The sequence below is a fragment of the Mirounga leonina genome, unplaced genomic scaffold (genome assembly GCF_011800145.1).
Source record: "Mirounga leonina isolate KUSES-001 unplaced genomic scaffold, KU_Mleo_1.0 Mir_115, whole genome shotgun sequence".
NCBI classification, from domain to species: Eukaryota; Metazoa; Chordata; class Mammalia; order Carnivora; family Phocidae; genus Mirounga; species Mirounga leonina.
In genome coordinates this window covers 25,542,389-25,569,804 of record NW_023270268.1, presented here as the reverse complement: position 1 = coordinate 25,569,804, position 27,416 = coordinate 25,542,389, and the positions used below count along the sequence as shown (strand labels likewise).

The 27,416-nt window shown below is 44.2% G+C and overlaps 1 protein-coding gene across 2 annotated transcripts in view; it reads right to left on the bottom strand.

The window, feature by feature from the left end:
- RFTN1 (raftlin, lipid raft linker 1) overlaps window positions 1-27,416 on the bottom strand; it is a 195,024-nt gene that overhangs the window by 151,964 nt on the left and 15,644 nt on the right. For both annotated transcript variants that reach the window (XM_034994118.1, XM_034994108.1), the window contains exon 2: window positions 24,037-24,189. In XM_034994118.1, the coding sequence (XP_034850009.1) occupies window positions 24,037-24,181 (145 nt within the window). In that variant the 5' untranslated portion in view covers window positions 24,182-24,189. The remainder of the gene's footprint in view (window positions 1-24,036; window positions 24,190-27,416) is intronic.

Sequence of the window (27,416 nt, the reverse complement as noted above, 5' to 3'; positions counted from 1 at the left end):
GAAAGGAAAAAAGAGGACCAAGCTACAGACCCAGAGATTTATATTCAGTCATTACCAACAAACTCAAGAGATGTGGTCCCCTGGTACTTTCATTTGTCCATCTATAAAATAAGGATGTTCATATTTATCTTCCCAGCTCTACTTCTGTATGGCTGAGGAAGCTCCTATCAGATTGACTCTCCTGAAGATGACAACTATAGGCTCTGAACAAAGGCCTAAACAAAGCTATCTGAGGGCACTGGAGAGTGAGTCAAGGCAAGACACTGGAGGGGAGTCATCATTTAGAAGAAAGGTACTACACTGAATAAGTTTATGTATGGTCTTTGCCTAGGAGCAAGTCCTAGTGTGTACCACAGAGGAAGCTAAAACTCAGACAGAAACCCATAGTCTTACTGGCTTGTAGAAACAGAATCCAGGGTGACTGCAGCTACTGGAAAATGAGGGAGGTGTCTCAGAAAAGAGACAGCCAGAGATGAGGTGCCTCAAATTCTGTGTCTAAACTCTGTCCGTATCTCTGGCTGACTCCTGAACCATGCATGCATGAAGTACTCTCCAACCAGTCAGGCTGAGATTGAGCCTCCCAAGAGACGTAGTTTGCAATTGGAGTCAAATCAAGTAAACTACCTGCTAATACAATAAAAAATCAACACTCACCAAAGGAATGTAACAGAATCCAGAGTCTCTACAACATGACAGTCACAATGTCCAGGATATCATCTAAAAATCATTCCAAAGTGTGATCTAAAATGTGACTCATTCTCAGGAAAAATGACAAATCAATGAAGACCAATCCTAAGTTGACTTGGAAGTAAGAATTAACAGGCAAGGATTTTAAAGTGACTTTTATAACTATACTCAATATCTGTCTAACCTACCTCACAGAGTTATTTAAAGCTAAAATACGATGAAGTGAGCAAAAAGTGCTTTGAAAAGTTTTACACTGCTACACCTACAAAATAAAAATACAGGTGCTTCCCACTTTTCTTGTCTATTCCCACAAAACACACAATAAAGTAAACTGTTTTAATATGTATCACCTTTCCTCTAGGAACAAGTTATACTCAAGAACTAAATTTCTGATCAAAACTCTGCTTTTAAATAAATCATAGTCTAATAATAAAGTGTTATTATAAATCAAGGCCTATGACACCGATATAACATAAATCACTTTAATAAAACAAAATTAAGCCACGTGTCATACCCTATTTTAGGCAGAGGGAAGGGACAGGATGTATATAAGGCACCATCGTGGGCTTAGGTGTCAGAAAGCCTGTACTCAAATCCCAGCTTCATGACACAAAAGCTGTGTCTCCTTCAATGAGTTACCTAGATGCTTTGCACCTCAGTTTCCTATTGGAAAATGTCGATAATAACAGTACCTGCCTCACAGGATTGCTGTGAGAATTAACATTCAAGGCCTGTGCAGTGACTTGGGACATAGTCAAGTGCTGAATAAACAGGAGGTGAGAGAGGGGAGGTGGCTGGACCAGCATCGCTCCGCTGATCAATTACAGAACTGGGAGTAGAGCCCAGACCCGTCCCTCTACTTTAAGTCACTTCTTCATCAAAGTTCTTTCATTAGCACAAATGCAGTGTAAATTGGTTATTCCACATTCCTCAAGTCTTACAAAATGAACAAAACACATAAAAAGCACAATTCTGCCATCTCACAAATTTGATCAAAAGATTCTTAAAAAATTTTCAAACTTTTTTCTATTCCTTTGAATTTGAAATGTCTTAAGATGTGGTTTAGAAAGGCACCATTCTTTTTTAAAGGTGACCCTGAGAAATTTACATGAGTGACTTATATTTTTTTCAAGATTTTATTTATTTATTTATTTATTTATTTATTTATTTATTTGACAGAGAGATAGAGCATAAGTAGGCAGAGCGGCAAGCAGAGGGAGAGGGAGAAGCAGACTCCCCGCTGAGTAGGGAGCCTGATGCGGGGCTCGATCCCAGGACCCCAGGATCATGACCTGAGCCAAAGGCAGCCACTTAACTGACTGAGCCACCTAGGTGCCCCGAGTGCCTTATTTTTTTTTTCAATCATTTTCATCGGTGCCCACACAGAGACTCAGAACTCACTGGACACATACCCACCAACAGCATCTTTATACAAGGGTCTCTGCAGCTATGGGAGATGGTGTGGGTGTGGGAAGACCAAGCACCTCCTGCTTATACTTCTTGTATTTGCTGTCTCTCTTTTCTGTCCCTTTTCACCTCCCCAACACTGACACAGCATTAAGGAATTTAAGCCGTTAAAAAAAAAAAAAAAAAAAAAACTGCCTAGGATTTGAGGAGGAAAAGTCACATTTCTTTCCCGTGAAGGACATAAAAAGTGTTATAACTTTATGAAATTTGGGATTTTGCCTTTAAAAAAAAAAACAGGCATTGAGATGTGGAGCCACTGAGAGAGAGATGATGTATCTTTCCCTACACAGCCCTCCTCCTTCCTATGACTGAGGATAGGATTTGAGAAATGAGATACAGGAATTCATTAAACACTGGATATAGAAAAGCAATGAAGATCATTTACATAGGTAGCTACAAACCTGAGTCATGAGCCCAGGTCCCGGGCCTCATTGGTGAGGAGAAGAAATTAGAACCTTAAAAAATGTCTCAGAACAAGAACCCAGTCAAACAACTGGGGCCAGAAAGAGAAGGGAGAACATGGAAACGCCCAGAGGTTACAGCTTCTGACAGATGTACACGGGAGGACTGGCCAGGAGGCATCCCTGTGGGTTCATCTGGAGTGTTCTGGAATTACAAGGAACACCCGGCCTGACTAAGGTGTGGAACCTCAGCAAGGCAGCGACTACTCTCTTATGTTTCCAATTTCAGGAGAACACAATTTCCTGTTTGAAAGAAAGAGATTTTGTCTCAACACATAATGACCTTCACAGACCTTTAGTCGGTCCCCTAATTACACAGGAGGGGACAACTGAGGCTGAACTGATTAACACAATGTTAAGTGATGAAAAGCTGAGGAACGTGGCCAACTCGAGGCCATTGTGAGACTAGGAGTCACCAAAAAATCTGGATTCTTCCAAGGGCTGGTGCTACCAGGTTGACTGGCCCTGGGCAAGCTCTTTCTCCATCAATGGCCTCAGTTTCCTCATCTGCACAGGGTCCCACCTGGGTGGTGTGACCTCAGAGGCTCCTCTCTCTTCTAAATGCTGCTGGGAAATCACCATTGGCCATAAATATCCTCATTTCTAACACCCAGTTCCCATCATGTGCGAGTGCATGTGCACACACACACACACACACACATAATATTTTCAGAATGCAATTACCTTGTCTATTCCTTTAGCTCAGCCCATTCAACACTATTAGCCAGAGGAACCTACTTCAGCTCCAAAACCGGGCAAGATGCCATGACACGAGGTCACTGGGGGTGGTGTAAGGCACCAAATTTCCACAAACTGATCATCTTCTTATCCTACATATGGATAAACCCTGTAAGACCCAGAGTCCCTTATTATTTAAACGATTAAATAAGAAAGAGCCACAAAAGCACTTTGCATTCTTTTGCAAGCCCTCTATTAATATGAAGCACTACTATTTTCCCCAACACAGCCAGCTTCTACCTCTGAGGGGGAGCTTTTCCTCAAGTCTCCCCACTTTTCTTTATCCTGCCCCATCCTCATCCAGGGTCATCCTGGGCCCTCACCCTTGTAAACACTGCCCTTTCCTCGGTTGATGCCTATGGTCCTCATAGCCCAGGCTGTGCCACATTCCACACTGTTCTATCTCACAGTTACCCACTCAGGGCAGTGAACCACTCTTTGTCAACATCCTCACAGTGGATGGGACTTTGCAAAAAGATCAATTCGGACAAACAACCTCATTTTGCAGATGAGGGAATGAAGGTCCAAAGAACCATTTAAATCATTCCTGTCTTAGGCAGTAAATCCTGTCAGGCCCTCAAGGACGCGAGTCTAACTTGACTCTTCCTTGCATCTGGTATAAAAACAGCTACGATTTACCGAGTCCTATCTATGGGCCTACCCAAGGCCATATCTGATGATTTCATTCAATTCCAACAACCCAGGAAATACACCCAGAGGTACTAAAGTAACTTATTCGAGGTGGGAGACCTGTCTGCAGGCTTCACCCCAGATCTGCACCCCGCCAAAGCTCATGCTTTTAATCACTCAACCAGCACTATTCCCTGATGTGCAGGGAAATGGACTGATAAATAGCTATGGACTAATTAGTTAATGCTACTGCTATTCTCCCTCCTCCCTCCAAGACAAACACAGGCTAGGCTGATCCTGGGGCCAGGAGAAAGAGAAGAGCACACCCCCAGGAAGCCAGCTACGGTGATGAGTGATGCTGGGAACAATGGACTGGACATCTTTGGGCATCTGACAGCTACTTTAAAGCACTCAAGGAGAGGAGGCCAAAAATATAGGATTCCATCCAATGCAATTTTTAAACCACTGATTCACCATGAAATGCAGAGTTGAAAGAGTCTTAGCCACCACGATGTTTGGAATAAATCTGTATATTATTTGGAAAAAAAGCACCAATTATTGGCCCAACATACCCTGTGGAGCCAGGTGGGAGACAACGCCCTGACAAGTTGGAGTTCACTCTTTCAGGACGAGGTTCTGCCATAGCCAGAATACACAGTTCTAGCAATCAAGGGATAGAAGAAGGAATGCCTCTTCTTCCTAATAGACAGATTGTTTTTTGTTTCCTGGCCTTGGATCTGCTGGTTTGGAGGTCTTGGTTCTCAAGGAAGGAATGCTTCTACCAGACAACACAGCAATGGTTTCATTGAACTGGCAGGTGAGAGCTCCTTGGCTATTTTGGATTACGAATGTCATAAAACCAAAAGGTTAAGAAGGTTGTTACTGTACTTTCCAAGGGGAAATCGGATTGTTGCCATAAAATGGAACCCAGGGCAGTCTCTGGAGTGCCTCTTGATACTTCCGTGTCCAAGAGTAAATATTAATGGAAAACCCCAATAGGGGTTGGGAGCCACTAAGGATTTAGATTTCTAGATTATTCCACCAGGTGGTGAACTCCAACCAGGTGAGGTGTTGGCTGAGAGCAAAAGCTAAGTCCCAACAGTTAAGCTGAACAACACTGCAGCCTCTTCCAGCTCCAGCAAGCCCATTTAAACACTCTGTATCCTACAGATTGAACTAGAAAAATCACTCATGTCACCCAGAGAAGGACATTGTACCAGTTGGAACTTCGTGTCTCCTCTTCTTGGGGAAAGAACAAGAGCACTGTAGGAAGAGCAGTCACATATTGTTAGGCAGAAACAAAGTTGTTGTGTTGTCCTGTTGAGTTAAAAACGTGCAGAAAGATGTTTAGATGCTGGGAATCTGAATGGGGGGACTGTGCTGATCATTTAGTTACTGTCACTCAGGTCCATCCACCCTTCTAGACCCTGATCTGTGTTGTGAGCCAGGACTCTGAAAATGGCATTCCTCCTTGTCTCTTAGGTTCCTATTAGGTTCTACCAGTGGGGGCTCCAGATGACATTAGATGACAGGAGAGAGGAGAAGGAGCTTCCTTCTCTTTGTGGCACTTCCTCCAGGTGGTAGCAGCTGATTCCATCCTCCAGCATCTTTAACTCCCAGAGGCAGCCCCATGTAGCTCGGTGGTAGATGCTGAGGTTAGAGCCATTAATGAGACAGAAACAGCTTCTATCATCGAAGTGTTTCAAATTCAGCAAGGGAGAAGACACTGAACAAATAAGGAACTGTGATCAATGTTGTGAAGATATACAGGTTCCTCTGAGAGCCTATCATAGAAGAATGATGTCCATGGAATTGTTATATTTGGGGACTCCTGGCTTTTGGCACAAATATATAAGGATAATGGCATCAAATCACATTCAGAGGATCAACTCAGACTGTGTCCACCTGAAGTCAATATACCTTTAAAGAAGGCTGGTGTGCATGACCAATAATTTTTTTTTTCAAGTCCAAGAATTTTTTTAAATTCTTCTGCATTATGGAGTTTTTATACTAATCATTCATTCATTCATTCATTCAGACATGCAACAAGTACCCTTAGCATTAAGGCTTAGCAACGAACAAGGCAAAGTCATGTCCTCTTAGAGCTTACATTATGGTTGGGGGACACCCTAAATAAAACAATAAAACAGATTCAGATGACGACAAGTTCCATGAAGACAGTCAAGCAGGGAGTGAAGGTTAAAAGTGAATTGGGCAAGAGGACCCTGTTTTAGGCAGGGTCTTAAGAGTAGGCCATTTAAGCAGAGACCAGATGAGAAGGGATGAACCAGGAGAAGATGTGGGAGCAGAGCCTTCCAGGCAGAGAGGCTCCATAATGCCATCAGAGAGAAATCCTCTAGCCACGTGGCATCAGAGGCACTTGAGCAATGCCATTGTGGAAGGAGATCCTTCATCTTGGGTGGAGAGCTGTCCACTTGTTTGCAGCAAATTCTACACATGAGACAACTCAGTGGTTGAGTTCACGTCCCCAGTCTAGCATGTGGTTATTTTTCTTTTCTTTCAATTTACATTGCAAGCTGGAGAGAAATGAATTACATCCCCCTGGGTTTCTCTGTTCCGTACAATTAAGGAAAGCTATTTCTTAGTCATAGGCGGATGACGACACCAAGATTTCCCATTTTCTCTCTGCAGGGAGGCTATCATCACTCAATATTAATTGATCCTACTCTTCATCCATAAAGCAGGGGTTGAACAAATTTCTGGTCACAAGAACAGCAACTATTACACTATTAAGGTAAATTATTAATGGGTCTCCATTAAAGCACACTCTCATTCACATGGCATCAGCTGCCTCAACTCTTACAGTGTTTCTTTAATGGGAAAAAAATGAGTAAATTATTATATTCCTTCCTGATTCTGGATAAATTGCTGGTGCCTATCTTATTTAAGGTTGCCAGGGATTCTCCACCATTTCATCACAACTAGGAACACACAGAAAGAGTGTAATATATCTTGGGTTCCCAGCAGGAGAGTATGTCAATCGAATGCAATTTTATTTTCCTGCTTGAGAGCAGACAAAGTGAAAACAGTAAGAAGACACAAGAAACTCAAAAATCAAGGAGAGCTAGTACCATTTATATGCATTTTTTTCTTTCCCCAGACAAAAATTTGATGCTAGTTTTTAGAGTGTGTGTCCAGATTAGAGGGACCTAGTGGAAGGAAAGAAGGAAGGAAGGGAGGGAAGGAAGGAGGGAGGGAGAAAAAGGAAGAAGGGAAGAGAGAAAAAAAAAAGAAAGGAGAAAAAAAATAATCTAGTTGCATCTTCAAGTAACCAGCCCACAGTGAACTGGGGACATTTGGGAAGAGCCGAACATCATTACTACTGACAGGGGTGACCAGATGCTGGCATCCAATAAAGAACAATTGTCAGGGCGCCTGGGTGGCTCAGTCGTTAAGCGTCTGCCTTCGGCTCAGGTCACGATCCCAGGGTCCTGGGATCGAGCCCCACATCGGGCTCCCTGCTCCGCGGGAAGCCTGCTTCTCCCTCTCCCACTCCCCCTGCTTGTGTTCCCTCTCTTGCTGTGTCTCTCTCGTCAAATAAATAAATAAAATCTTAAAAAAAAAAAAAAAGAACAATTGTCAAATTTAAGAGAGGGCTTTGGATGCCCGTCTCTTCCAGCTCCTTCTTGGTCATTTATTTATCTAAGTGCTAGGGCTTTGTGGAAGGGTATCCACAGGGCATTTACATTTCATCAATATGTTTAAATGTCACAAATCTTGACTTTCACAATTGGGAGGCAGGCTTAGCAATTTACATCCAAGCTGATGAATAACTGTGGTCAAAGCAGAAGGCTTTTCTGAAACATATAATTTAGTCTTGAGAAGAGATATGCTCTGCTCAACAGGGCCTATGGCATGAAATTAGAGAGATACTACAGACATGGCTCAGGGCATCAAAGAAAGGGCAAAGATGGAAAAAGGAACAGTAATCATTTGCTTCCAGACTAAGGGACCTGTGCCTCCAACCCCCAGGTGCTATGTGTTGGCTGCCCCTTCCTCTGAAAAACTGCCCTCAGCTAGATGGGAGCCACCTGGTCTAAGAGTCTAAGAGGCATGAGAGCACAAAAGCCACCAGTGTTGCCCCTTCTTTCTACTCACTGTGGCAGAAACTGTGGATTCTGTCAATTAAAACCCATTTCCACCTCCCTTAAGTTAGTCTTCCTGGACTATAGAATCTGAAAGCCAAAGCTACATTTCCTATTTACCGGAGAGGAAACTGAGGCATGGAGAGTTTAAGTGACTTTCCCAAAGTCACGCAGCTACTAAGTGGCAGAACCAGAATTTGAAGTCTAGCTCAAGAGACTGCGCTCTCAACCACTCCACAATGCTGTCTGTCCCAGAGGAAAAAAGCTTTTACCATAAACTGCCCGTATGAGTTATATAACAATTGTAACAAATTACCCACAGATTTAGTGGCTTAAAACACAAACATTTATTACCTCGTAGCTTCTGTGAGTCAGGAATCCAGGTGAAGTTTTGCTGGGTATCTCTGGCTCAACACTTATCATGAGGTGGCATCAGGGCATCATCCAGGGCTGAAGGGACCTCAAGGCTCCACTGGGGGTAGGACCTACATCCAAGCTCATGCACACACATGTTGGCGGAACTCAGGTCCTCCAGGGCTGCTGGACAAGGGCCCAGTTTCTCACTGGCTATTAGCAGGTGGCCTCCCTAAGTTCTTCGCCATGTGGGTCTCTCTATTGGGCTAACAACATGGCATCTGGCTTCACTCAGAGGGAGTGAGAAAGAGAGAGTAAGAGAGAGTCCAAAATAGAAGCCACCCTCTTTTTGTAACCTAATCTCAGAAGTGACACCCCATTACTTTTACTATATTGTATTCACTAGAACCAAGTCACTAGGTCCTTCCATACTCAAGGGAAGGAGATTACACAAGGGCGTGAACACCAGGAGGGTCACTGGAGGCCATTGTGGAGGATGCCTACCATGCTGCTTAATATCATGACATATTAATAATAACAATAAGCATAAAGTTGATAATAATAATAAGCATAAAAGTTGAGTTTAAAGTTGTTTTTACCTCAGTTAACTCAGCTCTCAACTCATATTCCTCCCAGTGTGAACAACAAAACCTTTGTTCCTTCACCTCTCTGGGGCACTGTCCTCATCACCTGCCTTAAGCCACATCTGACTTCTCGCTTTATAGCAAAGAAAGTAAAGGGTATTAGGAGAAAAGATTGTTCTTTCTTGGGTTTTAGTTATTTTGGTCTAATCCATTTATATGAAGTCCACAGTAAGTACTGCCAAGTAGAAATAAGAATAAGTTTTTGTTTTAACTTAGAGTTTCCAAATTCACAAGAAACAGTGGTAAGAAAAGGAGCAGATGGGCCACCAGTTTGGGGGATAAAGCAAGGCAATGCTGAAAACCCTCAATTCCTTTCTCCCTCTTCCTAGTCCTGGTCCTGGTATTAACTTGGCCCAGGCTGTTGGAAGAAGCAGCAAGAACTTCTCCTTCACAAGGTTATGAAGCAGACCATTGGTCACCAAGAAAGCCATAATGGACTGCAGTCCAGGGCATCCTGGATGCACCTACTAAGTCCCCAAAAGCTCAGCTGTGGGCATGATCAGCCCAGACAGGTCCCTCACCCCCACAAAGCTGGCTTGATTGAGGCACTAACCCAGGGGTTTTCCAAGCTGCGGTTGGTGGCCCCAGGGATCAGACTTCAGATCTGATTTCCAGAGCCTTCCCATGCCCACCAAACAGCAGACAAATCTCCAGCCATGCAGTGCCCACCAAGTCAAAGATCATGGTAAGTCAAGGCAGATGCTTTTCCAAGATAACACACAGACCCTATTAAGGCCGTGCCCACATTGGACTGGTTTCCAGATAGAGGAAAACAGACACTGGGCTAAGACATTAATAATGGAGAACTGGATGGGATGTTTTAGACACTGGTTCCTACACTGAGGGACCCCGCCTGACAAAGAGCAGGTAATCAATAAATATCCAATGAATTAATTTTATTGAATAAGCCTGTCAGACCAGACTGTTTTCCCCGTTAAGGAAAGTCCATCCGACCAAGTATGCCAGCTCCCTTAGGAACATATTACCAGTCTTGGATCAAAAACAACATTTGCTCCACACGGTGCCACGCTGTGTTCATGCTTACTAAGCGACTTTGAATATACACCTGGGATGCCCAACTGAGATAATCCCCTTCCTCTTTCGAGAAGAAGGCTGTCAAACTAATGTATCCTCCTCCTAATAAATCCTATGTATGCACCTGAAAAGTATGTTTATGCAACAGAATGGGAAAACATCTCAGCTGCTGGTAAGCATTGCAGGTACCCATCACCTATGTAATTTTCATTTATCAGAAGATCTGACCTGTAAAAACATAGAACTGAGGAAATGACTTTCTAGATATAATGACAGTGACATGCAACTTAAAGCCAGAATCTTCTGCCTTTTCACACCAGAACTGCTTTTGAAAAAATTTCCTAGACAAAATTCAACAAGCTTCCTTTCTTTGAAGCATCAGTGAAATGTTGTCAAAGTGTTGGAGAAAGCCTCTTTATAAAAATTCTTTGAAGCAATATCACCAGTAACAATAATTAGTAGAATACATAGAACATTAACTTGTTTTCTGTTCCATTTTAACCAAATTAGATAAAAATTATTCCCACTATGACAGCGCTGCTTTTATGAATTCCGCAGAAAAATAATTTGGTTTTGCTTTGACAGATAATAGTCCTCACCAAGAAATGTCATTTTACTGAAGGCAGCCTTAAGTCGCTGAAATTTACTGCTTGCACACAGCCCCACAGACACACACACACACAAACCTGAGCCTGTTCTCACACAACACTGAGTGCTGTTTCTTGGTCTGGCTTCAGAGTAGCTGGGAAAAGAGCAGGAAGAATTTTTACATTAAGAAAGGAATGCAAAGAATGCCTTCCTTCCTCTTAAATCTAATCTTATTACCTCCATTAGTGAATATTTAACAATAACATTAATATTAATAGACTTACTTGCTTTATCAAAAGCAACAACAACACAGAAGATGTATAGAGTCGCTTTGCTCGGAAAAGCCGTGTCACGCATATTATCTCATTTATCTTTAAAAATCCCCGCAAACTCTGTAATAGCATATTTATCTGCAGTCAGACATGTTTTATGGGAACCGATTTCCTTACCACTCCACATCTTCTGTATAAAAACAGGGTCTGTTTTTAGCACACCTCCCCAACCAGAACCTCAGAACCTCAACTCATAACTCATGCCCTGACTTCCTTTCAGGAGTCTTCAAAACAAAACAAAAAAAGCAACCAACTCTTAGCAATTACAGAAACTGAAACAAAAATGAAACACGGGTAGGGAATTAAATAAGTTCACAGAGCCCAACAATTGCTGTTGTCCAAACTGAAATTAAATAAATATACACACCCGGCTCTCCACGAAAACTCTGCTACGCAATTTATTAATGAACGGTGGGAGGAAAGAGAAGCCGAAAGTGGGTCAGGAGAAACTGTTTAATCTAATAGCCTGGAAATTATACTGGGAGGAACAGATGGTTTCACAGAAGTCGATGCTACCTAGAACAGCAAGGAGCAATTTTCTAGGAAAGAAAAATGTTTCCCTACCCTATTGCACGTACTATTTTCAGCAAAGGAGGAGTCTATATTCGGCACAGGATAACCTCTGGGCTTGGCATAGTGACAAAACTGGGACTAAATGGCAGCCATCCACACGTACCCAAGTTCAGACTTGGCCTTCCAAATCTGAGCTAGAGGTCAAACAGCCCTATTTGAAAACCAGCAACAAACGGGAGCCTACACTATACCCTAGCGGGTTATTAACCACACTCGTGATCTTGGCAAAGAAGGAAGTGGTTCCCAACCCGTGATGGACAGTGTGATCTTCGCATGGCTTCCGAGCCCCAGACTCTGAGGGTCCTGGGGGGCAGCAAGACACACAGGCCAGGTGGAATCAGAAGACCGAAGCTCAAGCTCAAGCTCAAGCTGCACGCTCACCCTGTGACAGAGCCTCCCCATCAATACGCGGGTTAGAGCATAACATCCAGTTGTGGTTTTCATCGCCATTACCTCATTCACCAAAACACATAGGTAAGTTCTCCCTAGAGCAGGGCTTAGTCGAATGGAAAGCCAGCACAGTGGGCCTTCAAATGACAGGTCAGAGACCACCAAGCCTCAAATCTGTACCAGAGAGACCTGGGGTACAGCCAACACTGCTTAAAAGCAAAGGATTTGAAGAAGGCAAGTTTGAGTTCTGATTCTAGCCCTGTCCTGTATTTGCTGTGTGACCATCCGCATCTTGGGTAACCTCTCTGAGTCCCGTTTACTCATCCATAAAATCAGAATCCTGTGAGGATTCATTTGCACAAAGCATGGTGTGTAGCTCATTAGCTGTTCTTACTGTTGCTCTTCTTACCAATAATAATAATAATACCATCATCATCCAGGCCCGTTGCTCCTGTCACAATCTCATCTTCTTCAGGGGATCCTCAGCGAGCCAAGAGAGGGCACGGGCTTAGAACAGCCTTTCTGCCATTAAGATAAAATTAGGGCCGCAGCAAGAGGACCCTCCCTCAGGGATGAGCTTAAGGTTTAGGGGACGTAACAAGCCATCACCCCCAACTCAGAGCAGGGGATTTCCTGCCTTATGCTGTAACATCCAGGGCTGCTTTGGGCCTTCCTTCTAGCCATCCTCCTCCCCGCCTTAATGGCTTCTGACATTTTGTTTCAAGGCTGGTTGGTGGGTTTGTTTGTTTTACCCGAAAAAGAAAAAAATGCCATCAACATCACTGACTTTATGTTCAATTCTGCTGAAGAGCTGCAAATATTATAGATGAATTTGTTATGTTCTAAAGCTGCAGGTATCATATTTAGAGAGAGGTAATAAATACCTCATTAAGGATGGCAAAACAAACACTTGAGGGCACTTGAGGCTCCATCTAAAGGAACCCCATGACGAAACCCACTTTAAACCAAGAATCCTCCTGTCATGCAAATAACCACCCCATCTTGCAGTTCTTTTCCTTGCTTTCCATACCTTCCCATGTCAGGCTTCCCTATAAAGGGGGACCCACCCCTGTAGGCCCCCTGCAGCCAAATGTCACTCCTAGCCCACTCCCTGATCCATCCTAGACTCGAGCTCATCCATTCACACCTGTCCTAGGTTTTCAACTCTAGCTCATTTGTACAAGGCCTGGTCAGGCTGGCAAGGGCAGGGCAAAGGAACAGAAAAGGGGTTCAGAGAACAGAGGTGGTGGAGGCCTAATTAAAGCAAAGTCTTCCAGAAAAGAGCCCAGGAAGAGGCTGACCCACATGACTGGTGGGGCCAACCACAGCCTACTAACCACACCTTCTAAGAAGGTGGCATGTTTAGAGCTAAGTGTGATGAGCCATGTAACTGAAAATAAAGGTCCATCTAGATACTGGGGATATAACCAGGCCCCCAATATGCCCGGTGTGTGTTGGCCAGAGCCACAGTTCTGACTGTCCCGCAAACCAGGCTATGCCCCCTGGCCCTCGATGAGTGGGAAGGGTTCACTAGCCAAGGTCTCTGAGCCAAGAAGGGGCTGTCTGCAGACCCCAGACCACTGGCTACAAACCTGTTAGCCAGCAAGAAACTGTTCCCTAAACCCACCTCTCCTCTTCCTTCAGCTGCGCCTGGCAACCACCTTGCAAACACTCATTACCACTGATGCAGCCTTTCATCCTCAAATCCATCCTTCCCTCTTGTGTCCTCTACTGTCCCCCTCCACAGTGGCTGGTAAGTCCCCAGGGCTGGGCTTTCAGGGAACACAGCCTGGAGGAGGTGAAGTTTCCCCTCGACCTTGAAGGAGAGAGAGGCCTCAGACCTGGAGTGTGCTGGGGGAGAGGTATCACTCCATACGGAGAGCAGAGGGGCAGGACTGTGTGGTTCCATCTCAGCAACAGCAAGTAGGTTCATGGAACGACTATCAGGAGATGAGGGTAAGAATGGATAAAAGGGAGCCAGTCTGAGAAGCACTGGCTTTTCTGAAGGTTAACCATTTAAGGTTTTAGGGTACCCTGGGGAGGTGGCATATCCACTGAGGACAGCTGGGTTTCAGTTACAACTGAGATGCAGAGAACTCAGGAAAGAAGGAGGTATTTGGTTCCTGGGGGGAGTTCACTGCCCACGGCCTAACCCAGTGGGTTTCAGCATGGTCCCCATAACAGCAACAGCAAGCAGAAGCATTACCTGGGAACTTACTACAAATGCAAAATCTTGGGCCCCACCCCAGAACTTCAGAATGACAAATGCTAGGGGTAGGGGCTCAGCCACTTGTGTCCTCGCAAGCCCACCAGGTGATCCTGGTGTTGCTAAAGTTTCAGAACAACTGTTCATTCCAGAGTTTCCCAACCCAACCCAGGTCACACAGTCGCTCAGCACTCTGGGGAAAGAAACCAGACATTGGGGACCTGGAGACAACTTGCAGGAGATTCAAGGCTGAGGGAAAACAAAATCTCAGCACATGTGACCTTCCTGAAGGTAACCAGTTGGGGTACCCACATTACACCAACCACCTAGCACTTTACAAATGCCCACTCACTCATTCTCAACCACAGCTGTGCACGGGCATCACCTGTAGTTTCAAACAATACTGACATCTGGGTCCTTTCCCCAAAATGGACTGAATTGGCCTAGGGTGTAGTGTGGGCATGGGAATTTTTTAAGCAAAGTTTGAGAATCAATCATTGTGTCCACCGGTACTATTTTTGTCTTAATGAGTATGGCCTGTCTTTTCAAATATATTATAAGCTACTTCAAGGAAATAAATTATGAGTAGGTCATAATATATAGTGAGGTATGTAAGGATTTACTGACTTTATCTTATGCTAAAAAAAAAATCATACCTTTTTTATTCTGCCATCTCCACTCAGATAAAAGAAATCTGCATTCCACCTGGTCTCTGAAGGTTCTCCAAATGTGGACTCCAGCATCCCTTGGGAACTTGTTACAAATGCAGTTTCTGTGGCCTAATGAATCAGCAACTCTGGGGCCTGGGCTTCTGGGTTTTGAAGGCCCTCCGGGTGATTCTGATTTACCCTCAAGTTGGAGAACTACGACTTTAAGGAAATGATAAGTCCTAAAGGCTCTCAGTCTTTCTCTGAAGGTTAACATTATTTTTGGATGGTATCTTAGACCTTGCTTATCACCTCCCTTCATGACCCATGAAATCTGACAGGCTAACAGTGCCAGGATTTATAACTAGCCATTAGGCACCCAATAGCCCCAAAACACTTGAATCTGTTAATTTTTAGGCCTTAATGTAAATTACGATCCATCCTTTTAGATTAGTCTTTTTCCTGGTTGTGGAGCGAGATTAAAAGGACAACTTAAATAGACAAAGATTATTAGCTCCTTCTGTAGTTGCAGAGAGGACTAAGGTTACCCAGAGTGGAAGTTAAATAAAAACTGGACCCTAAAATGACTCAATGCACAACCTGCATGTTTTGAATCATGAATGTCATCCTGTGATATTATCATGACCACCCCAAATTTACATACAGAGCCGAAGGCCAAAATGTTGGCAGCCAAAAATCCAAGTATGAGCCTGGTCAGCACAATGTGGAAGGAAAGAATCCCAAAGGTCAGCTCTTAAAGACCTCTTGGACAGGAAAACCACAAAGACGGGAATTTTTAAAATGTGGCAATGTGAGCTAATCCTAGAAACTGTAGTGCGTGTCATGGGAATGCTTCCTTAGCAAGAATTGAGGAGGAGAAACAGAAGATGAGCCTGAAGAAGACAGGCAATGAAGCAGGAGGGAATTTTCAAGGTTTTCATGTTGAAGCCCTTTCAATTTCGCTTCAGCCCAGCCGGTGTGCCGGAGATCTGGGAACTGAGAGCCCACGGTGGTGGCTCTGCTGGGCCACAAACACCCATCACACTGCTGGTCTAGGGCAAGTGGCTTTTACAACTTCCCGAAACTCAAGATCTCAATTCACTCCTCTACACCCTGAAGGTAACCATCTAGCTCCTGAGGTTGTTGTTAGTTTTTAAAATTGACGAATACAACACGAGGTGCTGAATAAGCAGTAGCTCTCATTATGACACGCAAAAAATGAAGCTCTTAACTCTCACGCATTGTTGTTGGAAATGTTCAATGGTGCAACTATTTTGGAAAACAGCTGGCCGTTCCCTATAAAGGTAAACATACATTTACCAAATGATCCAGCAATTCCACCCCTACTTATTTACCCAACTGAGATGAAAACATATGTCCACAGAAGACCTGATCACAAATGTTCATAACATCTTTTTTGATAACAGCCCCAAACTGGAAACAGCCCAAATGTTCAATTAAACCAATCGTGGCACATCTAAACGATGGAGTATTATTCAGAAACAAAAGGGAATGAGCTCTTGATACATAAAACAGCACAGATGAATCACACAAGCCTTACACTGAGTTAAAGAAGTCAGACACAAAAGACTATACACTGTATGATCCCATTCCTATGTTGTTCTAAAAGAAGCAAAGCTAAATTTATGGTGACAGAACACAGATCAGCAGTTGTCTGGAGCATGGGCTAAGGGGAGGCATGAGGGAATCTTCTGGGGTAACTGGAAATTTCTCTATCTGGAGTGTGATGACAGTTACATGGGTGCTTACATTTATCAAAACTCATTAAACCACACACTTAAATATGGGTGTATTTCATTGCTCATAAGTTATACCTTAATACAGGTACATATACAAATACACTGAGATACCATTCAGTAGGTCTGACAGGTTGGCACTGGGCTCTCTTTCATGTGCAGTAGAAAAATCCTGTGTGAAGAGAGTTAAAACACTGGGTTCTGGTACCACTTACTACTTACTATCCATCAAGGCACTTTTCTCTTCTGAAAAAAAAAAAAAGAGAAAAGAAGAAGAAGGAGGAGGAAGAGGAGAAGAAGAAGAAAGAAAGGAGAAGAAGAAAGGAAGAAGGAGGAGGAGGGGGAGAAGAAGAAAGAGAGAAAGAAAGAAAGAAAGAAAGAAAGAAAGAAAGAAAGAAAGAAAGAAAGAAAGAAAGAAAGAAAGGAAGGAAGAAAGAAAGAAAAAGAAAGAAAGAAAGGAGAAGAAGAAAGGAAGAAGAAGGAGAAGAAAAAGAAGAAGAAAGAAAGAAAGAAAGAAAGAAAAGAAAGAAACGAAAAGAAAAGAAAGAAAGAGAAAGAAAAGAAAAAAGAAAGAAAGAAAGAAAAGAAAAGAAAAAAGAAAAAGAAAGAAAGAAAGAAGAAAATAATGCCTTCTCTCTGACTTTGAGGGCTACTTGGATGTTGGAGTGAATGTGTCATTTGAAAATGCTTTAAAGTGAATCTGAGCATCCAGTTGGGCAGGTGCCCAGCACACCACCCACTCCTCCAGTCCCCGCTCTCCCTTACCTGCCAGTCAGTCCTCGGGACCACCTCCTAATCTCTCTTCACCCCCCCACCCACTCCTCTTGTCCCCACTGCCACTCCCTCAGCAGAGGCCACTTCCACCCCTTGCCTGATGACTGCAACGGCTTCCAAATGGTTTCTCCTTCCCCAGTTTTACCCCTTTCATTCTCCTCCATTGTAAACCCAGAGCAGGCTTTCCAGAATGTGAATTTGATCATGTCACCCACCCTCTTCCCACCTTAAAAACCTTCAGCATTCTTGAGAAAGGAAGACTCCACAGTCCAAGACCTAAGATCTTTAGTCATCTGGCCTCCACTTAACTTCTCCCAAAGATCGCACTCCAACCAAAATGAACTGCCTACATCTTCCTATATATGTAATGCTGTCTCCAGGTTCTGACCCTCCCATAGCTGTCCTGAAAAGACCATCTCCTTCCACCGTCAATCTTCTGCCTGGCTAACTCCAAATACACCTACAGATCTCAGGTCTTCCTCAATACACACACCCTTCCAACAAGACTGGGGGCTACCATGTCCCTTTTATCACCATAATGCTAGCATCAAGTCCTACAATCGCCTGGTTCTTCATCTGTAAGAGATTTGAACCAATCTAGACTAGTGGATTAGAGCGATGCTATGGGCTGAATGTGTTCCTTCAAAAGTCCAACCCCAGTGTTAGACTATCTGGAGTAAATAATTAAGGTTAAATGAGGTCTTAAGAGTGAGGCTTTAATCTGATAGGATTAATGTCCTTATAAGAAGAGACACAGACAGGGGTGCCTGGGTGGCTCAGTCGGTTAAGTGTCTGCCTCCAGCTCAGGTCATGATCCCAGGTTCCTGGGATCGAGCCTCGTGTCAGGCTCTCTGCTCAGCAGGGAGCCTGCTTCTCCCTCTCCCTCCGTCTGCCACTCTGCCTGCTTGTATGCTTGCTCTCTCTCTCTGTCAAATAAAATAAATAAAATCTTAAAAAAAATAATAAAAAAAAAAGAAGAGACAGGAGAGAGCTCACTCTCTGTCCCTCTCTCTCAGCCATGTGAGGACACAGCCAGAAGGCGGCCATCTGTAAGCCAGGAAAAGGGCTCTCACCAGGACCCAACCATGCCGGCCCTCTGAGCTCAGTCTTTTCAGCCTCCAGAACTGTAAGAAAATAGATGTCTGTGGTTTAAGCTGCCCAGTCTGGAGTATTTTGTTATGGCAGCAGAGCTAACTAAGGCAACTGGGAATACCTCTTGTCTGGTTCACCCATATGTCCTCAGGACACAACATCTGGCCTCCGGTCAACATTCAGTAAATACCCGTGGAATCAATGAATTGTCATCTTATGGTCCCTACTGGACCCATGGGCAAACTTTCATAATAAAAATGGCACACTAATCTGAATTAGAGGTGCAGATTCAGACCTGGAACCAAGTTATCCTCCCTCGAAGACAGACTAGAGAAGCATGGCCCCATAGAACTTACCATGGTGTTGGACATGGTTTCTACCTGTGCTGTCCAATATGGCAGCCACCAGCCACATGTGGCGGTTAAGCACTTGAAACGTGGCGAGTGTGACAGAGGAGTTGAATTTTTAATTTTATTTAATTTTAATTATTACATTTAAACAGCCACAAGGCTGGTGGCTCCTGTACAGCACAGCAGAAGACTAGATGTTCTGAGCAAAATCAAGCCCTGGGCACTAACCTCATTACGCAGGTCACTCCCTGTGCCAACTGTCCCCAGCACCAAACATGTATAAAACACAACTGATTCTCATGGAGCTGACACAGGTAGCTTTCAAGCGGTATTAGAGGGGCCTGGTGCAGAGAAGCTGGCAAAACATAGGTACGAAAGGGATAATGAGGCACCATTTTGCAGAGATCGTGGCGCTTTATGGTCCTCTATCTGTGATGAAACCCACCAAAGGGCAGGTTCATCCCTTGGTGACCAGACTTAACTAAAAACTTAAGACCCAATCAAATCACTCAGAATTGAGATTTTTGGCAGCTTATGTGCTTCACATTGAGAATCCTGCTGCTTTTCACCTCAGTCAGCCCAGCAAGTGAGGTTGCGTGTTCCAATATCATCCACAGTAGCACTGAGCTCTGAGTAAGGGACAAACAGAACAGTGTAAACTCTGATTTTGACTTTTGTAAAAGTGCACATGTCCCCTTCCTGCCTAAGCCACCAGGTGGAAGGGGCCCACACCCTTTTCCCCAACTTGTAATTTGTTAGTAAGACGAGCATTTTCTCCATGAGAAAGAAATCTATCAAGTGCTCCTTAAAAATCTTCTATGGACAAAACTGTATGGAAAAGGAATAGCCTCATGCCCCCCTAGATGATACCACAAGCTTTCTAACAAGAATATTCTATTTGGTGGTAATGCCTATTTGTCCAGCACCTTGCCGTTTATGAGGCACAAGAGCTCTGGGGCCCAAGAGATCAAAGTTCAAATTCCACCCCAGTCACTTCCTAGCACTGCATCTTCAGAAAAGTTACTTAAGTTCTCTGACTGTTGGTTACCCATCTGCAGAAAAGGAATGCGTGTACCCATATACCTCCCTGGGTTTCTGTGAGAATAAAATGACATAAGAAGCCACACAAATATGAATGTTAATTTATAATAGCCCAAACAGAAACGACCCAAATGTCCATCAACACGTGAATGGATAAACAAACTGTGGGACATCCACACAGGAGAATACTACTCAGCCATAAAATAAGAATGAACTACTACACACAAAACAACACAAATGGGGCACCTGGGTGGCTCAGTCGGTTAAGCGTCTGTCTTCAGTTCAGTTCATGATCCTGGCATCCCAGGATAGAGCCCCACATCAGGCTCCCTGCTCGGCGAGGAGTCTGCCTCTCCCTCTCCCTCTGCCCCTCCTCCCCACTCGTGCACTCTCTCTCTCAAATAAACAAGTAAAGATCTTTAAAAAAATTTAAAACAACACAAATGAATCTCAAAATAAGTAAGCTGAGTGGAAAACGCCAGACCAAAAGAAGTATGTACCACAAGAGTCCATTTATAGAAAATCCTAGAAAATAAAATCAATGATGGAAAGCATATCATTGGTTGTCTGGGGACAGAGAGCTGGGAAAAAGGAGGGATTACAAAGGAGCACGAAGAAACTTTGCGGGAGATGGAAATGTTTTGCATCTTGATGAGGTCATGGTTTCCTGGGTTTGAACACTTAAATACGTGCAGTGTAATGTGCTTAAATTATATTTCCATAAAGTTGAAAAAGTTGGGAAGACATAATGCACCATCACAGGACTGAGCACATAGTAGGCTCTCAACAAATGCTGGCTCCATTCTGGAGCCATAGCAAATGACCCAACTAGAACTTCTGGAAAAGAATTCGATGGGCTGCCAGGGAAGTGAGTTAGCCTCTGTAACACTTACTTTGGTGTACTAGAACCCAGATACGTAGGACATGCTCTTCTCAGCTAAAAAGTGTGAACGAGAAAGACGCACAGAAAGATGAGCAAGGCTTGATCTTTGCCCTCAAGGAAACACAAATACGTTTAATGTATGATGTAATAAAAGTGTCATAAGGATGGTACTGACAAATGGCAGGAGTGCAGAAGAGAGTAATGACGATGGGACGGATGTTGGGAAGGAACAGTTTCCGGTGGTTGGGACTCTGGCAAGCAGTGAGGGGTGGGTCAGGCCCTGTGCAGAAAGAGTGGAAGCTGGGATGGGGGTGGGGTGCACGGCCCACTGTCCTCCAAGGCAGGAATGGGGGGGGGGGTCCATAAAGGGCAAGGCTGAGCTGGGGAAGGCCCTGAGCACCAGGTAGACTTTCCACTGCATTTTTCCAAGAGAACCAGCCGAAGGGTTTGGCATCATCAGATTTGTGTTTTACACAAATAGATCCCATCTAGAGGGCCATCTGGCAATTTATCAAGAGTCCTGACATTCGTATCTTTCAACTCAGTAATTCCTGAGGATATAATCAAAAATGCACAAAGATTTATAGACAGCGCTGCTTATCACAGCATTATTTATAATAGCCCAAAGCCCGAAATAACTTAAATGTCCGATAAAAGAAGACTGTTAAATAAATTATGGTATGCAGAGTGATTAAATCATATATAGCCATTAAATCATATTTTGAGGACATATGGAATGACAGAGTACTGCCTCACTGTACAATGTTAAGCTGCAAAAAAGCAGGACACAAAAATATACATTAAGTATTCATTCAACAAATATTTATTGATTATCTACTATGTGCCAGGCACTGTTCTAAGTATTGAGAGTACAGCAGAGGGTAAAACAGACACAATCCTGCACTCGTTAGAGGGATCCTACCTTCTAATGAAAGAAGGCAGACCACAAATAAGGTAACAAATAACAATAGGCAGAATATACAGCATGTTAGATGATAGGAAGCGTTATGGAGAAAATCAAGAGGGCAAGGGGATGAGAAGTCGGGGCATAGCTAGAAATTGTAAATAGGTGGTCAGGGAAGGTTTCACAGAAAAGGGGGAGTGAAGGTTTGAGCCAAGGGTATCTCTGGGAGGACTTCCGGGCAGAGGAAACAAGTAGTGCAAAGGCCCTGAGGAGACCTGGAGAGTTCAAGAAACAGCAAGGCCGAAATGGCAGAACACACAGGACAAAGATCTGAAGGATGAGGATGGAGAGTAGCTGGTGCCTCTCAGGGTGAGGGGAGCCACGGCAGGGCTTTGAGCAGAAGAGTGACATGATCTCTAGGGGGACAAGGGAAGAAGCAAGGAGATCAGTTGGGATTTGTCTGGCGTTTTCCTTGCTTTTTTATAATGGAGGTACGTTCATTTCATAATCAGAAAAGAAAAGGTAATTCAGTCAAAGAAAGCACAGTGCGGCAAGGCAGTGTGGCTGTTCTGACCAGGGCCCAAGGCAGCAGACAAACAAATCAGGAAGTGAGGGAGGTAACTCAGGTGTCCGTGATGGAGCGGTGCGTACACAGAGGAGAGCACAGGTTCATGGAGGTCTCTGTGAGCAAAACATACTCTTCTTAATAATAAATATAACCATGATGCAAAAAAAAACCATATATATATATTCTCATATGTATATATATATATGTATGTATATATATATACATATGAGAAAAAGAATCCCCCCGTATTCTCAGCTTCCTAACGATATTTAACATGTTGGCATATTTCCTTGCGCTCTCTTTTCCTACACATACTTCGGTTTTCTCCATCATTCTACAAGGCCTAGACCGTTGCAGGCACTCAAATGTTCACCAAACAAATAATGGGTGACCAAATGCTCCCAATCATTTTGCGTACAGATTTGCTCATGTTAAATCAGCTACGTTACAAGCATCTTCAGAAGCAGTTTCAATAGGCTTGGGTGACACGGTGGAAATCGTGGGCAAGGAGAAGGCACGGTCACAGATGACTAAGGTGTCAAGTCCGTCTGAGAGGACAGTGGTGACATTATGCACCCAGGGCACCAGCAGGAAGCCAATCTGATGAGGAAGACGCTGGACTCAGTGTGGGGGACGTGGGGGACATGCAGGGGCACCCAGAACGTCCCTGCAGAGACGCCCAGCCGGCCATGTGTCTCAGGGCTCAAGAGGCAGTGGGAGGCTTGGTGCAAGGTGGTCACAGCAGGAACAGGAGTGGATGTAACACTAGCTGCCCCACGACGTGCTGGCCTCGTGCTAAGAGCTTCTCAGACCCTCCCTCCTCTGGTCTCCACAGCTGCCCTGCGAGGCGGGTATTCACGTGCCCATTCGACAGAAGCCCAGCCCCTCCACAGCAGAGCCGGACTCAAATCCCCAAATATGAGCGCTTTTCCCACGAATTCTCTTCTCGGGTAATAGGAGCTTAAAATATACCCGGCAGCCCAGGGACAAAGTGGCGAGGTGCCTGAGTCAGTTAGCACTCCTGTTTGTGTGCAACTTCTAGGGACTGCCCCCTTCACCGAAAGAATGATCTTTCCTCTTCTGAAGACATATTTTATGTTTTCTTACTTATAATTACAGTCTGTTGAGGTTTTGTTGTTGTTGTTTTTCATGTGTGTGAGTCTTCTCTCGCACTAGGTAAGAGGATCCAGGAAACCAGGACACACTGCACGATCTCCCCACAGCATCAGCCCAATCCTGTGCACACAGTCGTGCTCAGCAAATGCTCTGGGTGAAAAGGCTATTGCTTGCCAGTCACCCCAGGGCTACTGCGACACTGTGAGTGAGGTGACCCAGACACCCTGCAGCTCGGAGGAGGCGAAGCCAAGCCCAGATGGACAAGCACTCTTGAAAGACACCAGACAACAGGCAGGTAAATTTAGGTGGACAGGCACATTAATAGCAGATAAGGCAAATTTTCCTTTTGCACATGGCTTGCTACAATACAGAGTCTGCAAACTAGTTGGCCCATGGGCCAAACTCAGCCCACCCCCATGTCTGTACTTGTTGACTCACACCTGGTTTTAACTTGTTACAATATAAATTAGTTGCTATCCTTTAAAAAGTGAAGAGTTCCACATAAATATCTGGATTTCTGTAAGCAGTACCTTTTCGAAGGCCCATCTTTTCCAGTTCCCCATAGCCCCCCAACCCCCAACCCTGTTCACCTCCCCCGCCCCACCAGCTCTGCCCCAGGGTGGGAGGGGACCTCGGGCACGGGGCTGGGTCTGAGCTCACAGGCCACCAGGAGCTCTGGCCGCCTGTACTCACCAGCACTCAGGGTCGTGAACTCCAGGAAGCGGTATTCGTAGGACACATCTATCTTGGTCTCCACCTGAGGCCTCTTTAAAGTCGAATAGATATTTCCAGGCCGTTTGTCATCGCGTTTCTCTAACTTGTTCAATCCGCAACCCATTTCAGCAGCTGCCAGCAGAAACCAAAAAAAAGGACAAGGAAAGTGATTTTTTTTTTTTTCCCTGAGATTTTGTTTTTATTTATTTATTTATTTTTTTTTAAAGATTTTATTTATTTATTTGACAGAGAAAGAGAGCGCACAAGTAGGCAGAGTGGCAGGCAGAGGGAGAGGGAGAAGCAGGCTTTCTGCTGAGCAGGGAGCCGGACGTGGGGCTCGATCCCAGGACCCTGGGATCATGACCCGAGCTGAAGGCAGTCGCTTAACGACTGAGCCACCCAGGCGCCCCGCCATCATGAAATTCTTAACAATTTTTGAAAAATTTTAATTCCAGTATAGTTAACATACAGTGTTGTATTAGTTTCAGGTGACAATACAGTGATTCAACAATTCTTAATTAATTTATTTTTATTTATTTATTTATTTATTTTTTAATTTATTTATTTGACAGAGAGATAGCACAAGTAGGCAGAGCGGCAGGCAGAGGGAAAGGGAGAAGCAGGCTTTCTGCTGAGCAGGGAGCCGGACGTGGGGCTCGATCCCAGGACCCTGGGATCATGACCTGAGCCGAAGGCAGCCGCTTAACGACTGAGCCACCCAGGCGCCCCGAGATTTTGTTTTTAAACACCACAGTATAAAAGACCCCGTATTTCCCTGAAGACTATATGAAGGACCTCAGCCTTTATGCAACCCAGAGCATAATTCAGTGTCTGACCTGAACACGGCGGAACTATGCTCAGGACCCAGGCTGGTTTCTCCTTCTGTGCGGACACCATTACCAGCCATCCCGCACTTCTATAATGACACCAAAAGTATACCTGTCTTCTCTCTTTTTCCCCCCGTCTGAGGAAAATAATACCTCAGAGTGCCTCAGTTCCACTCTAATCTGTACACATGATTAAAAAATGAGATCTTAAAAGCAATATGGCACATTATGGTGTCAGCCCATCTGGAAAGAAAAAACAAAACAAGAGATGTGTCACTTTTGGTGTGGTTGCCAAGAGAGAATAATAAGTTGTTGGTACAATTTCCAAACTCCAACAGTAATTATTTAGACAGGAATTTATATTCATAAAACATCTCTAAAAGTAGACGGTGGTATTTTTATGGGCCTCATCTAAAAGTCCCCCTTTTATTCTTTGAGACCAAACCACAGGAAATAATAGTATGCTTCCACGCTCTTAGAGAGTCATTTTAGACCAAAATGAAGACTGGCTGAACACTAATAGCAGGGCCAGAGAAACTGGAAGCAGAAATCCACGTGTATTAGAGCGAAGATCTGTGGCGACCGTTTGAAAGAAAAATGGAGAAATGTTAGGGTAATGTGCATATTAGGGTGGGCTCAGCTCCCAGCCTTTCCAGGGATTAAAAACAATGAGGGTTCTCTGTTTGTTTAGACAGAATGACATTCATGAAATGACTTTTTATCCACTCCCCAGACTTCAGCAGAAGATATTTTCCCTTTGTGCACGGAGCATGACCAATACTTCCCCCTTCTCTGGGGTACCAGAGCTGCCATCAGAACATATTTCACAAAAATATGAACTGGCCAAGAATATCACAAACAGAAACGTGGTGACCGCTTCCTTTTAGAGATAAGAATTTCCTTTTGCTTAATCCATTCACAAGGTGCCCAGCTTCCTAAGGCAAACTGGCAAGCTCCAGAAAAAACAAAATGAACCTCAAAAAAGCAGTAAGTGTGTGGGGGGAGGGGAGCAGTGGAAGAGGGTGGTGTCGTGACAACCAGGCTATACTTTTCAGTAATTAAAAAAAGTCTGGAAGGATGGATGAGAACAGGAAGGCTTACTTATGCCTTAATAAGGGAACATTAGTGTCCAAAGGGCCAGGGCAGACATGATTTATGTGCAATCTGCATGAACTGATTACTTGTAAAATCCTCTGTAGTTCTGCAGATAGAACAGCTGATATATACAGAGGCTGCACATTTAACTACTAAAAAGCAAGCCGAGTGGCATCTGCTAAGGCTAAGCAGAAGAGAAGCGGACAGGAAGGCTCCTGTGTACTGGGGAACAGGTGACCTGGCCAGATGAGCACTGTTACCACCAGAACAGAACTGGAAATAACCCAGAGACTCACCAAGTAAGTCACTTGCACACCCAGTTCCCTAAGACTGAGTGTTTGGGGCCCTCAAAAAAAGAAACCTCTCCCTCAAAAATCCTCCCATTCTTGGGGCGCCTGGGTGGCTCGGTCGTTAAGCGTCTGCCTTCGGCTCAGGTCATGATCTCAGGGTCCTGGGATCGAGCCCCGCATCGGGCCCCCTGCTCGGTGGGAAGCTTGCTTCCCTCTCCCACTCCCCCTGCTTGTGTTCCCTCTCTCGCTGTCTCTAGCTCTCTGTCAAATAAATAAATAAATAAAATCTTAAAAAAAAAAAAAAATCCTCCCATTCTTGTTATCCTATTAGGGAAATTCTAGCATTAGAGACTCATTCCTTTGAAATCAGAATCACTCTCCCTCAGGATCTCCTTTGAAACCACAAATAATCTCTTCAGGAAGGGCAATGAATGAAGCTTATGGTAGCCACTAACACTTTAGTATGATTTAATATCTTCTATAAAGGATAGGTTCCCTGACAACGGAGAAAAACGGAGAGGAGTATCAGGATGAGTAAAAAGACTCAAAAAAAAGTTAAGGAGGTGGGAGAAGTTGGGGGATGGCATACCAAGAAGCATCAGAAAAGCTCTCCCAATTTATAACCTGGAGTTTAAAGTTTCACTCAGATTGTCCCAAACTTGAGGTCTCTGCCCAAGTTCACCCCAAAGGGCACTGTTCTTGTCTCCCAGGACACAACAAGGTTCTGGGTAAGTCATGCATATGATCTGATACAGAAAAAAGAAAACAGTACCAGCAGCTAGCAGCAAAACTGTAGTATCAGTGAATCCTCAAGATCTCAAACACAGGGATTCATTTCTTTGGAATACGTGCAACCCTGGTTAAGCAACTGCTTTTATAGCACGACTCTCTCTAGGAAGGCAAACATATGAAGCAGTTGTGAGCCAATAAAACCTCAGCATGAGGGGTGCCTGGGTGGCTCAGTCAGTTAAGCGGCTGCCTTCAGATCAGGTCATGATCCCAGGGTCCTGGGATAGAGTCCCACATGGGCCTCCCTGCTCCGTGGGGAGCCTGCCTCTCCCTCTGCTCATGCTCTCTCTCTGTCAAATAAATAAATAAATAAATAAATAAATAAATAAATAAATAAATAAATAAATAAATAAATAAA